This window comes from Xenopus laevis, chromosome 3L (genome assembly GCF_017654675.1).
Source record: "Xenopus laevis strain J_2021 chromosome 3L, Xenopus_laevis_v10.1, whole genome shotgun sequence".
NCBI lineage: Eukaryota > Metazoa > Chordata > Amphibia > Anura > Pipidae > Xenopus > Xenopus laevis.
Window position 1 is genome coordinate 122,690,944 of NC_054375.1, and position 14,809 is coordinate 122,705,752.

The 14,809-nt window shown below is 40.3% G+C and overlaps 1 protein-coding gene across 2 annotated transcripts in view; it reads left to right on the forward strand.

Moving 5' to 3' along the window:
• The window catches only part of clpx.L (caseinolytic mitochondrial matrix peptidase chaperone subunit X L homeolog), a 43,986-nt gene extending 40,253 nt beyond the window's left edge, over positions 1 to 3,733 (forward strand). Inside the window, exons 12-13 of one of the 2 annotated variants that reach the window (XM_018251272.2) lie at positions 73 to 179; positions 2,542 to 3,733. In XM_018251272.2, coding sequence (XP_018106761.1) covers positions 73 to 179; positions 2,542 to 2,632 — 198 coding nt within the window. In that variant the 3' untranslated portion in view covers positions 2,633 to 3,733. 2 annotated transcript variants of the gene reach the window in all.
• The last annotated feature ends 11,076 nt before the right edge of the window (positions 3,734 to 14,809 follow it).

The window sequence follows — 14,809 nt, forward strand, 5'->3', positions numbered from 1 at the left end:
ATTTCAACTCCACAAATACATTATTTTGTATGAAATCTATTCAGTTACCTACCATGTTGTCTATCTGCCTAGGAAAAACTACTACTGGAGCCTATGTTTGAAGTTCCCAACTCTGATATCGTATGTGTGGAGGTGGACCAGGAAGTGGTGGAAGGAAAGAAGGACCCCAGATATGTCAAGTGAGTGTACTTTTTTGTTTGTCAAATGGAAGTATTAAGAGGTGAATGTATAAAGATATTCCCATTATATGTCTTTCTTAATTCCAGTCAGGCCTTTACTGGCAATCTATGGATTCTGGCAAATGCCAGAGGGGCTGCTGTAAGATGCAATAAACACTCATTATTTAGTGGGCTGGTGGGGGGCTGTCTGGGCCTCTGTGTACTTGAAATTCCAGGGCCTGTTTTGACTCCCAGTCCAGACCTGATTCCAGTGTCTAACAATTCACAACAGCAGGCCTATGGGCTTTGTCAGGAGGTTGCATTCTATTTCTGCATTTGTGGCTGTGCAGCACCCTATTCATATTGTGCCCCCTTGCTTCTCCCGCACTGACCCCCCCCCCCACTTGCCTTCATCCCTGAGCCTAAATCAACTGCCCACTACTTTAAAATCAAGCATACACCTAATATGGGAAGGCATTAGAACACAGAGAACATTAGGAGCTATTACTGGAAAAGACAAATAGGAAAGACAAATACCTGGCTCAGAGAAAGTCTTACATCTGATACATGGAACCTGATGAAGAAGGCATAAAGCAAAAAAATATCAATGTGCATGTAAAGAAACTCCTTCTCCGCTATAATGTTTTAATTAATATATAAACACTGGAAGCCATTTTTTTTTTTTCAAATAATGGGAACTGCAACAGTGCAAATGATGATGGGTATACTGCAGTTTAATTTGTCTTATACAGCGTATGGCTGTATTAGTGCAGTGGCGTAACTACTCACCGACGGGCCCTGGTATATAATGGGCACCCGGGAACCCCTGTCGGGCCCTCCCCCCTATGAATTGCATGATGGACTTCAGATGGCGTGCACGCTGTAAAATCTCCCCCTGCCCAGCCACCAGCAATATTAATTTTCTAGGCTCCAGCAGGCCCCGGTGCGATCACACCCCCTGCACCCCTGGTAGTTACGCCACTGTATTAGTGCAACGTGTTGTACTGTGGTGGCTAAAATTTAATTTGTCAGTATCACTATCAATGTACAAAATTGGGGGGTTGTGGAAGCACTCATAAGGCTAAATCAAAGTATATTTAAGTATAATGGAAGTGCTACTTACAATGCACTTCCCTGGGCCACTGTTTCATAAGCAATTCAGTATAAATGCAAGTGCATGTGTTTACAAAAACAGGGGTTTTTTAGTTACAAAGTTATGATCATAAAGTTGAAAAGCCACCATACCACGTCAAGGTAAACCCCATATGGCGGTCCCTAACTTGTTTATTCTCAGGTCATAATATAAAAAGACAATTCTCTGCATAATAGCATTACCTGTATTCAGTGTTTGTGGAACATTGGTTTCACTCTGGAGCCTAGATCCTCCCCCGCCAGTTAAGGCTTTTAACTGGCGGGGGAGTTAAAAGCCTTAACATAATATGTTTATCAAACTCTGGGACAAGCAGCCTCCTGCACTCTGTTTCTTGCTTATTCACACATATCAACATTCCTACCAAAGTAGAAAAACACTGGAAGTTGAAGTTATGCGGCATCTGGAATTCTGAATGATGCTGAACTTTTTGGTGACAATTGTTTCATATAAGGAACTTTTATGAACTTCAAGCTTTTATATGCGTTATAAATTAAGGTGATTGGTATGCTGTTGATATGTTGCCTGCTATTCTACCATGCTGTTAATCTAACTACTTTACATAACTAAATGCTAACTTCTGATTGGTTGGTTTGGGTTCCTCTGCCTTTTATGCATTTGATTTTCCTTATGAGAAAGAACTGTCATTGGCAAAGTGAGGCATTATTCTGGGAGATCACAATATAACCAGTGCAAATAATAATCAATAGCATACGCATAGCAAATAGCTTATTTTGTACGAAATAAGGATGTAGTTCACCTTTAATTTATCTTTTAGTATGATGATGTGATATTTTGAGACAATTAACTATTGGTCTTCATTGATTCAATTATTTAGCTTATTGTTCAGCAGTTCTCCAGTTCGGAATTTCAGCAGCTATCTGTTTGCGTCCAGTTTACCCTAGCAACCAGGCAGTGGCTTGAACACTGCAACATGAATAGGAGAGGCCTGTATAGAATAAGAAGTAACCGTTAACAATTGTGGCCCTGCAGTTTCTTGTCTGCCAGGGTCAGTGACCCCCATTTGAGACCTGGAAAGAGGCAGAAGAGGAAGTAATTAAAACAACTATGAAAAAGCGAAAATGAAGATGAATTGAAAAGTTGATATGCATAGGTCATTTTTAACAAATTAATAGTTAACTTAAGGGTGAACTACCCCTTTAATGAAAGTTTTAATACAATCGTATAAGAAAATATATGAAGCATCCATTCACTCTTTCTCTTAACTTCCAGGACCCAAAGAAAAGAAGTGTCAGAGGAAGAGTATGATTCTGGAGTTGAGGAGGAAGGCTGGTCACGTCAAGCCGATGCTGCAAACAATTAGTTCAGTTGGTTTTCCTGCCTGTTGTTTCCCAAAATGTGTAGTATTTACTATCCAGAAAGACGAGGAATAATTAAAACAATTGAAGCAATTAATTTTAAGAATGCTTCGGATTTCTACAGTTAGGCAGATTTATACAATGTCCTGACATTAAAGACAAAAAAAAAATCACTTTTAGGGGCTATTTTTTTAAGGTGAAATCTCTTTAACTGATCTGAGCCCTTAACTCTAGGGAATTACAGCAGTTCATATTCCAATTATGTTTCCTAACAGAAGTGTGGTGTTTGAGAAACGCAGAAAAAGCTTTTATTTTGGAGGTTGCAAATTGGGCTAGAGAGCTTCTCTCTTCTCTGAATTTTACACCTTTTCTATTTGAATGTTACCAATAACCATTCGCTGTCTTTCTGATCTTAATTTTTTTTTTTTATCCTGTGACTGGTTACTCAGTTTTTTTGAGCATCTAAATGGTTGTTAGCTTTTACCAGCACATTTATAATACACACAAGTGACTCTGCACATCCCATATGTGCTCTGGCCAGTAGAGTGCAGGTGAGTTAATACACAGACACAGAGACACAAAAATAACAACATGTTAACACGTTAAGCTGTGGATGAACCACAAACCCTCAGATTTGGGATAGATTTAACATATATCTTTTTTTTTTTTTCCCTTTAGCAGCAGACTTGTAAATGTAGAAAGAGCCAATCAAGGTGCCTTACAGGCAGCAGCTGTCTGGGACACACTTTGTGTTACTTCTTTCTTGTAGCATAATAAAGGAAATTACCTCTAGAGTAATGTCACTTAAAAGGAAAGCCAACAGTAGTGATATAACGGCTGTGTTTTATCCATGTAATCATTCATTTTCTGTTTATTCAAGGCAAGAAATGTAATATACTACACTTCAGAACTCATGTCCGCATGAGACGGGTGAGAATTGGACTGCTTTTAAGTTACAGATCCATGTGTGTACAATTTTTTATTTTTAGGTTTTTTTTTTTTGGTTTTAGAATTTCACTAAGCTAGGCTAAGAAATTAATGTTTGTCCCCTATGGCATATATTTAAATAAATATGATCTTTTAGCCACATCTTTGGCTAACACTAATGTGTGTGTTTTCATTGCTTTTTGTTTTATTTAGTACCTGCACTGCATATTATATATAGGGCATTGCCAGTGCATTAAAAAGTAGTAGGATTGCCTTATACACCCATAAATCTGTACTCCTTTAAATACAGGCCAATACCTTGCTATCCCTTGCCTTTTCCGACTTGCATTGCTTGCTAAAGCTAATTCTGTTATCCATTTTGTACTTCTAGCTGGGAAAGGTAAGTGATGTGGTGATGTGTTAGAGTTTATTCCAGGGCTGGAACCAGTAAAAAGTTTTACAATTGAATTTACTGGGGGTGCATAACATATTTGCACCCCCCCCCATAAGATCGGTGCAATATCTCTCTGGTGAGCTCTATTTCATCTTTTGGTAAATATGACACCTATTATAGACAAAAACAAACCATCAGAGAACAAATAATTGACTTGGAACCTGGCCAGCTTTACTTTGTGCTAAAAAACTTAATGAGTCAAAGAACAATAAAATGATAAAAAATTGTTTATCTAAATATTTCATAATCTAAATATACCAGTGCAAGTATAATGTGCAAAGTGCACGTAACGTAATTTAAGTGTAATTGAGCTTGCACGGGCAGTTGCACCCAGTCCATCGTAACAGACATAATTGCACATGCTCGTGGTAGTAAATCGTAAATAAGTCTTGGTTAATATTTTCAGATGGGATTGAGTAACTTCTGTATTCAGTGTTAAAGACACAACACAAGCAGAGATTGAAAGAACAGAATATTAAGACTTAATTGCAGTGAAAATATGGGCAGTAAAATAATGAAATGGAGGCAAAGAACTGGATGAAAATCTAAATATTGAAGGGAAGAGAAATGGAGGGTGTCAGAAGAAGTAAGAATAGAAAGAAAAGGGGGAGAGGAAATTGGGACAATAAGGGGGGAGATAAAGCACAGAAGGCAAGAGGAAAAAGGAAAATAAAATGTAAAATTCTAGTTAAAATCGGCAGCACAACCAAGAGGAAAAGGTTGAGTAAAGGTGGCCATACAGTCGCCAAACTAGCAGATCTTTTCCCCAATATGCCACTAACGGCAGGGCTATATTGGGGGTAATCCGAACGTTTGGCCCTATGACCGAACGATCGGATTACGATGAACGCATTGGGCTCCGACAGGTCAGTTGGGAGAAAAATCAAACCTTCCCGATCGATATCATGTCCAGATATCGATCGGAAAGACCCGTCGGAAGCCTCCATACACAGCAGATTAGCTGTCAAATTGGTCTAAACGACTAATATCGGCAGCTTTATCTGCCCGTGTATGACCACCTTAAGGCATTTTTCATTTTGGTCTAGACTGTTCTCTATTTCTAAGACCTGGCTCAGTGGTTTAGGGATCAGTGACCCTGTACAGAGGATCAAAACTCATCCTTCTCCCTATTAATTCTTCATGTGGATAGCCAGTTATAAACAAAAGTTCTTGTGCTGCATTTCTTAAAACTGAAAAGAGAGAGAATGTGAAATGAGAAGGAAAAGGGGAGAAAGCAAAGACAGATGACAATGGGGAGTAAAAAACAGGAGAGTTCTGCAGAAAATATAAACACTACAAGAAGAATTATAAAAATAACCATGGAAGGGAAAGATGAGCATAAGAGAGGAAATTGCTAATAGGGATTAAAAACAGGAACCTACTGTAGAGATCAAAACTGAGAGGGAGACTACTGAAAGCAGGAAAATGATTTATAAGAGTACTAGGAAAATAAGAGCAAATAACATGATAGAAAGAATACGAGGAATCAAAATAAAGGTGGGGAGTTGATAAACCGATGATTACAGAAAAGAGGGTTTACCTACCTCCCAACATTTTGGAAATGGAAAGAGGGACAAAAAGATTTGCCACGCCCCTTTGTGGCCACAACCCCTAATTACCATGCCCATTTTACTAAATTTGCCAGGTTATGAAAGTTTGAGCACATTTCTGTAGTCTTTGTTTTATTACAGTTTTACTAATGAAAGTGAATTGCCCTTTAAAGAATAAGTAAACCTTTTTTTCCCCATCTCTCATATTACCCTAAATAGTCCCCTAGAATAACCTACTTTAGTCCCAATATTAAGTCTGATATGGTTTCTGAATAATCAATTGTAATCTCCAGCTCATTTCACCTTTCTGTTCCAGCGTGAAGCCCCTTCCCCTCTGAGAGCTCTTCTTATCTATATCTTATCAGGAGACAGCTGCATGCGCAAGTGAAAGTAACAAAGAAGCAAAAGTGCAAGGCAGCTTTTTTTTTTTTTTTAACTAAGCTCTTTCATGTCAGTCTGTATGACTTACTGCTGGATTTGGTTCATCCTCTCCCCCACAACGAGCAATGAAAGAGAAGCGTGTGGGTTTTCTCATAGAGCGTGTCTTTACTGAGCAGTGCGCACATCTTCTGCATGGTGAGCGCTAGAAGACGTGCGCCTGCTTCCTACATATAGCGCTGGTGGGTGGTGACTGCAGCTCCCTGTGGATAGTTTCAAATATTTTAGATTTCTCAGTCAGCACCTATGCCTCCCAATTCTTAGGATCTGATGCACGTCCAACGGTTTCCACCATATGTCCGTTCACTCACAATTTACAGATGTCGACAGCACCAGCCATAGATCACTTTGTTTAAAATGCCTTTATTGAGACATGGGTTTCTGACCCAGGGGTACTTCGCCAATGAGGCGAGTTGAGGCTGTCGCCTCAGGCGGCAGCGCCCCACTAGGTTCCAGGGGCAGCAAAAATGCTGCTCCTGGTACTTTAAGAGCGAATTTCCGGGGGAGGGGGGGCAACAACAACTGCTGCAGCCTCAGGCGGCGGATGGGCCAGGATCGCCCCTGTTCTGACCCCAATACACTTGGCACGTGCCAAGTGTATTGGCGTCAGAAACCCATGTCTCAATAAAGGCATTTTAAACAAAGTGATCTATGGCTGGTGCTGTCAACATCTGTAAATTGATAGTTTCAAATATGGCACCTGTCACCAGAAAAACGAGGAAAAGCGCTGTACATAAATAGATGTGAAGTTAGTGGGGTTTTTTTGGCTGTGCAGAGAATTTCGGACTTTCCAGTAGAAATGCGGGACTGCGGGTTGAGCTGTCAAAAGCGGAACTGTCCCTCTCAAAATGGGACAGTTGGGAGGTATGGTATGGAACAACACCAAAGGGCTGCAAATGCTGTCCCATGCTAATCACAGTGAAGAAAAAACACACCAGCACACAAGGGATGTAGTTACAGGGAAACCCTTGCCATCTAATAATGCTAATCACAGGCCACAGAATGAAGGGCTATGCACATGAAACCAAATTAAAAATGCCTGCTGTCCCATCACCCTTAAAGGGCCATTGCATCATTAATGTCTTGGGGTTTTTTTAATAGTATTTCTCTAAAGGAAAATTAACATATAAAAATAATTATTTTCTCTCTCCTGTTTTTCCTAGACTAATGGTTTGGATTTTGCCTAAGGAGTCATTAGGGATCATTTACAATACAGAATACAGTGCAATGTGCATAAAAAAATGCAGCAATTTGCTAATTTGTTTGCACTTTGCACACTGCACCCTTGGATCAGGCGATACCCAAGTTAAACAGCACCTGAATCCCCAGCCTGCCTCCTGACTTGTGCATCATTTGGATGGGGATCAGAGGTACAGCCCACATCCTCACCCCTTGCCCAAAGGCTAGCTGCACCTCCTGAAGCAGTGTTCTAATTTGCCTTGGGGTGCAAGTTCTAATTCAGTGAGCACTAAGGAGCGCACACTTGTGACCTGTGCCCCAGGGTATAATAAATTACCTTTATCATCTCAGACTGACTGGGTAGAACCTGATGCTTATTTACCATATAGGCACTCGAGGACCTGTGACTAGGATGGCAGCTTTAAAAGGGCAGCCCTCTAAATCCTATATGGTAAAAGAAAACTTTCTGGAAAAAACCCACTTTCCTGCTGCCCAATACTTTTGTATCAATTCCGGCACCAGATGTGGGGGGGGTCTTTGGTTGCCACCTGGCTGGTAAAAATGATGGTTGATCCCAATGTTATTAATAGGGAAAAAAGATAAATATATAGGAAGGCCCGCATTTTTTTCCAGAAAAGGTGGTAACCCTAACCAGGGACCATTTAGTGTCGCGTGACAGAACTAACATCACCCATGTGCCACAGAGAGGCTTAGGGCATCACCGGATCGAAATACACTGTTAGGTAGAGCCATCATTTTACTTTACAATAGCCCTCATATTATAATCCACTTACAATAAGCTAGCAAGTGGAAAGGCCTAGCTATCCAGGCGGTGTGTCAGATGTCACTGGGGCATGATCTACTAGACTGAGCCCAAAATAAAATGTTCTATAGTAGGAAAACATCCTTACTGTATTTAATAGCCTGCAGTGCTGCACAACCGATGATGATAAAGAAAGAGAGTTAAACCAGGACTATTTTACCCCTATGTTCGTCCCCTTTTCTAGCACCAGATTTTATGTTATGGGAACCTTTAAATTAGATGTGTTATATACAAGGTGGTCTTACACGTAGACTAAACCCTTCTCTAGTGATACATTACTAGTCTTATTACTGCTTGCTGAAGTGGAAACACTACTAATGTCCCTTGGGTTCACAGGTTAATTTTGATTTTAATAAACAGAATAAAGGTTTGTGCACTTGAAATCTGATTGCAGGGGTAATTAAACAAAAGCAACCAACCATGCATAGGCTGTGTCGTGTTCCCTGGAACAAAATGAAGCACAATCAACACATTATAAATGTATTTCAGAAACACATGCATACACATACAGATATCTTTAATAAGGTGCATCAAATATCTTGTAGGAGACAACAATCAAAATATATTTTAATGTGTGCACAGAAGTGGTATTTCTGTATACAAAGGTTTCTGAGTGCACACAAGTGTACCATTTAAAGAGAAAAGCTGCACAGGTTAATCGTAAAGAGACTTTTTTTTTCATTCTAAATATGCCCCTTTTAGAGCAATTGCACTCTATACAAACTATTCCGGTCCCCTTCACTCTGGTTCTAAGTACAGGTGGTAAAGGTAGGAAGGGGGCAGGGGCTGCCCAGAAGACCCCCTGACTATATAGTGTTGAAGGGTTTCTGTTTTTTTTAATTATTGGCCTTGATAATGTGCCTTTTCAGGCTTGCCACCAATAATACTATGTCGGTGCCAAGCACTGGCACCAGCAACTGCAAAGCTTCTATTTCATACTTACTCTTATTTTTACTAATTATAATTATATTTTGGCCCTCTGCTATTTATCTTCAATTCTTACTTCCTAATTGCTAGAGTAATTAGGGTAAATGCTGCATTTTCTTTGCTGGCATTAAACCAGTGCAGAGTAAACAGTGCAAACACAGGGCAGATCTCACTGCAAAGACGTGACTCTGTATTTTTTTTGCTGGCATTAAGGGGCAGATTTATCAAGGGTCGAATTTCGAAGTGCTAAATTGAAAAATTCGATAGTCAAAGTTTTTTTGTTTTAGTGTTTTAGCTGTTTGCGATCGAATTACAATCGTTCGATCGATTGTAGAAATCGTTCGAATTGAACGATTCAATTGATCGATCGAACGATTTTCAAAAAAAAAACTTCAACTTCAAAAAACTTCGAGGAGGTCCCCATAGGCAATTCGGCAGGTTTAAAGTGGTGAAGTGTCGAAGTTGAAGTTTTTTAAAGAGACAGTACTTTGATTTTCGAATGGTCGAATATTCAAAGTATTTTCAATTCGAATCGAAGTTGAATTTGGCTTATTCGATGGTCGAAGTACCCAAAAATTACTTCGAAATTCGAAGTTTTTTAATTCGAAAATTCACTTCGACCTTTCATAAATCTGCCCCCAACAGATAGATGCTATGCCTGCCAGTGCTGCTGCATTATATGACAGATAAGCAGAAATCTGTAGGTATTTTCTCTGCTAAAAGAGAATAATTCATGTGTGCCATTACCTTTAAGTACTGGCAGGCAGATAACTGTACTACAAAAGAAAAAGGGTTAAATAAACACATATAACTTTCTCCCTGGTACTTAAAGTTCATCTTATTCCTTTCAATATCTAGAGTTTCCATTATGCTGCCGTGGATGTATTTTCCACATCTGCAGCTTTTTTTCCCCTATAAGGGCAAGGCCAGACATGGCGTTTTTTCGCTGCGTTTTTAAAAAAGCTCCGCCAGGCGTAAATACGCATAAACTGCACTACCACTGAAACTAATGGAAAATGCACTATGGTAATTCACATAGGGCGCTTGCAAGCTGAAATCCGCCACAGGACGCCAGTATTGCCGTTTTTCAGCAGAAACGCCAATACGTCAAGAAACTACCAAATCAATAGACTCTCGGATCTGCACGTTTGAAACCACACTTTGCGTAAATACATATTTTAAATGTGGCGTCTAAATTCTCAATGAGAAGTGCATGTTGGGAAAAGAAACCTATGTGCTGAAAAACGCATGTTGACGTCGCATGTGGTTTCAGTGGCGTATTTACGCCTGCCATTTTTCTTTTAAAAACGCAACTTAAAAACGCCGCGTCTGGCCTTGCCCTAACACTGTATAGAAGTACAAAAGTACAGGGCAACTCTTTTCAATGTCACAAGCACTCGTCTTGAATGTGTCCAGTTAAAACAGTAAATCCTTAAATGCTGAAAACGTTCTTAGTAATTTGTCATGAGCAGAACATTTTTAAAAAAAAATGTTCTGCCCTGGTTGTAAATCCCTAAAAAGCACTGCCATCTTGTGGATTGTAACTGTGCTATCATGCAAATACTCTCAGTAGAAGAGGGAAAATAGATTTTAAAGTAAGAACATTTAGCTCTGGGATTCTAAAAGATATAAACATAAAAACATTTCTGCTGGTGTTAAAATGATCATACCAAGCTATCCATGGGCAATGTCTATGTAAAAATTCTCCTTAAAAGGGTGTTTCATATTCTTCTGAAACTTTCCAGCTTTCACATGGGGGTCACTGACCCCATCTAAAAAAGAAATGCTCTGTGTGGCTACAAATGTATTGTTATTGCTACTTTGTATTGACTCTACATAGAGAAAAGAGTAAAACCCACTCTCTTCACCACTTAACCAATTAATAATCTATGCCAGCTGACAAAGCACTATGTGCGATTATTAAAATTTGATTAAAGTAATCCGTTATCACAGGTATAATTCATTATCATAAAAAATACTTGCGAAATTAATTGATTAAAGTGCTTGTGCTAAATTAAATTAGTGTTAAACTTAAAAGTGCTATGTGCCAATTAATTAGCAAAATTACATTTTAATTCATTCATAAATACAATGATCTAGACCTTGAATTGTACTGAAAATTTTTTTGTGCAACAACTTATCATGGTTGTGCTTGGAAATAAGCCCTAATGTTTTATAACTTACGGGGTAAGAATGATAGCTCTATGGGTGTAACTCACTGAGCCAAAAAATTCTAACATTAGTGCAAACACATGTAACACTATAGTAAATTAAGTGTCACCATTCTCTAACTATGAGCTTTACCCCAATACTTTGCTCCGGATGAGACCTCAATTCTCAGGAGTTAAGACCTCACAATGTGTGGAGTCAGGGTGTAGTGCAACTGTAAATAAGTGCAGTGCACAATAATTGGGCACCAGTGGCGTGCGCACTATCGGCAGCACAGCAGAGGGGTCTGGAGGGGGGCCCTGGACAGCAGCCCCGGTGGGCCCCAGGCCCCCCAGGTCTGACCCGATTATATTATGCAGCCTGGTGGGGAAGAGATTGTTGGTCTGCTTCAGCATGCATCAGTCTATCAAGCCAATTGTGATTCCATAACGCAAGAAAACTAGATTCTCTTTTTTTTTATTAACAATTTTCAGGTATTTTAACAGTATTTCTTTTCAGAATAGAAGAAAAAGAAGACGAAAGAGGAAGGAGCAGGAAGGAGAGGGAGAAACCTGGAGGGAGTACTGGCAGTCAAGCTTACCCTAGGTAAAAGAAAAACAAAAACCTTCTGTAACCGAGCAACAGTTATTGGCATTAATTAGGCGGCCCATAGGGCTGTTCTTTCATATAGCTGTATACGTTCCACTTCGTTTATTACTTCCTTTGATGTTGGAAGTGGAGTCCTCTTCCAGTTTCTAGCAAGTAGACTTCTGCTGGCCAATAGTATTTGGATGGTTAGTCCTTTTGATTTATTGTCCATTTGTTGTGTGAAGAGACCCAATAAGGCCATTTTGGGCCAGAGCATATGGGATACGCCGTTGGTTTCCTTTATAAGCTGATTGACTGTATTCCAATATGTTTGTGCAATGGGACATGCCCACCACATGTGTATCAGGGTGCCCAGGGAGATGAAGGGGAGCAGCTCCTCTTCACTTTACGTTATGGTTGAATTTTGAGCTAGTTCTCATTTTCTTTACTATTAGGCGGCCCATTGGCAGACTTCTGACACAAAGCAAAATGGTATAGAACACCTGCAAAACTTCAGCACCTATTCCCACAAACTTCAGACATACAGTATGCTGGTGATGTCTTGAGGTGAAGGGTGGGATGCTGCACATCTTTTGGGAGTGCTCAATGATAAAATCATATTGGGATCAAATAATCACTCTATCTGAAGAAGTACTAAATTATACATTAGATAGACAGCCGGTGTTCTACCTGTTGTTCCACACGGAGAAGCCTATCTCCATTTTTAAAAACTCAAACCATTTCTGTTCAATGCTGCAAAATATCTCATTCCTTTATATTGGAAGTCCAGACAGATACCAACAATAAAAGACTGGCTTGCAAAAATAGATGAGCTCTATGTTTCTGAGGAACTATCCGCAAGCTCAGAAGAAAAAAACATAATTTTCATGGCTATATGGTGGAGATGGCTAAAGTTCAAGGAATCAGAGCGGTATAAAACATTTATTTAAACCCTCCCTTCCCCCCAATTTCCTCCCCCTTTTTTTCCCCTTTCTCTCTTTTTTTCCCCATCTCACCTTCTTTCTAACAGTCCACTCATACCACAGAAAGCATATGTTGATTAGTTGTTATAAGTTTTATGCTATAGTGTTGAAAGTACAAAATTATTGCATTGAACGGTGAAAATGCACTGCTTTCATTTTATATTCTATTGAAAACTTCAATAAAAAATTACAATGTCGGGACTCTCCACACATGGTCCGAAAATTGTATGAATCCTCGATTCGTAAGATCGGATCTTTGCATCTATGGCCAGCTTTACACTTTCGTAAAGGCAGCTGTTAGAATTGATACAATAGTTGCTAATACTCCCGAGAAATGTATCAACTAAATGTTGCAAAATTGTAACAGTTCAGAATCTGCACCTGAATTACTGAGCTGCCAGACTGAAACATCAGGGACATTAAAGTTTAAACTTAGATTTTGAAAAAAATAAAAAATAAATAAAAAATGGATAAGCAATCGAAAAAAGTTTTTATTTCGAGAGAACAATCTGAAAACAACTCGACTGAAAACATGTTTGGAAGGTGAACAACCCCTTTAATGACAACTGCCTGTCACTGTGCACACGGGGGCAGATTCTGGTCCAAAAAGTCACACATGAGCATATCAGGGGTGTTTGTCAGGTATGGTGAGTGCAGTATTTATATAAGAAAGCCAGGAGTTTGTTCTGTATCTGCAAACAGTCTAATTTTATAATTTTCTAAAGGTCAATCCTTTTATGGGGCTATTTTCATTATCAGGTTCAGACTTTACTTTAAAAACAGAGATTTCAGCCTCTATTAAACGGGGGTATCTGGGCAATATCTACCTTACTCAGAGCACACCCATTGCTCCCAGATCATATCCCCTGTCCCTCCCCCCGGGTTTGGGGCTCTAAGATTTTCTGAGGGTTACCCTCCTTCCATTGTGATCTCGTCAATGGCAGCAATATCTGGATATATGAGTAGTGGAGAAAAACTTGGTGGACAACAGGTCACAACTTGCTGCATGTTTGTGACCTGCACCCAACCCTAACCCGCCGTTTCGCACCCAACTCTAACCCTCCACTCTGAACCCGACCCTAACCCGCCACTCCGCACCGAACCCTAACCCTCCACTCTGCACCTGACCCTCACCCCCACTCCACACCCAACTCTAACCCTCCACTCTGCACCCGACCCTAACCCACCACTGCGCAACGAACCCTAACCCTCCATTCTGCACCCGACCCTAACCTGCCACTCCGCACCAACTCTAACCCTCCACTTTGCACTCGACCCTAACCCACTGCTCCACTCTGCACTGACCCTAACCTGCCGCTCCGCAGCCAACCCTAATCCACCGCTCTGCACCAAACCCTAACCCTCCACTTAGGGCTGCCAACTTTTAAAAAAATCTTCACCAGCAGGTGGAGGGGGCGGGGTTAAAAGGGCGGGTTGTGACGCTAAAGGTGGCGGCCCATTATGCGCTATTGGCTGGGCGGGTTGTGATGTCAAGGGGGCAGAGCCAATATGTGCGTTTGGCAAGAAGCCCAGGAAAAAAGGTTAGTTTTGAGCAGGCTGGGGGTAGGGTTGCCACCTGGCCTGCATTTTAACAGCCTGGCCGGTAAAAATGATGGATGATCCCATTGTTATTAATAGGTAAAAAAGCTAAATATATAGGAAGGCCGGTATTTTTTTCCAGAAAAGGTGGAAACCCTAGCCACGGGCTTTTTTTAGGTGTATTACAAATTTAGCGGCAGCTACATTGCGGGTAAATTTGTAGTACCGGCCAGGCCGGTAAAACATACCTACCAACATTTTGGAAGTAAAAAGAGGGACAAAAATGTTTTTTCCACACGTAGCACAGCAATTTTTGACCACACCCCTTTCTGTGGCCACACCCCCTAATTACCATGTTTGTTTAACAAAATTTGGCAGGTAATGAAAGTTTGAAAATATTTCTCCTTATCTAAACTGTGTTTTTGTGTCTCAAAATTGTTACAAAGTGTCTTACTTGCACCTGTTCTGTGCTCTCTGCTAAAAGCCAATTAAGTGAGAAACTTTGTTTCTTTTTCTGGCTGTTCAGTGCAGAGAAAAGAGGGACTTTCCAGTACAAATGAGGGACTGCGGGTTGAGCTGTCAAAAGAGGGACTGTCCTCTGAAAAAGGGACAATTGGGAATTATGG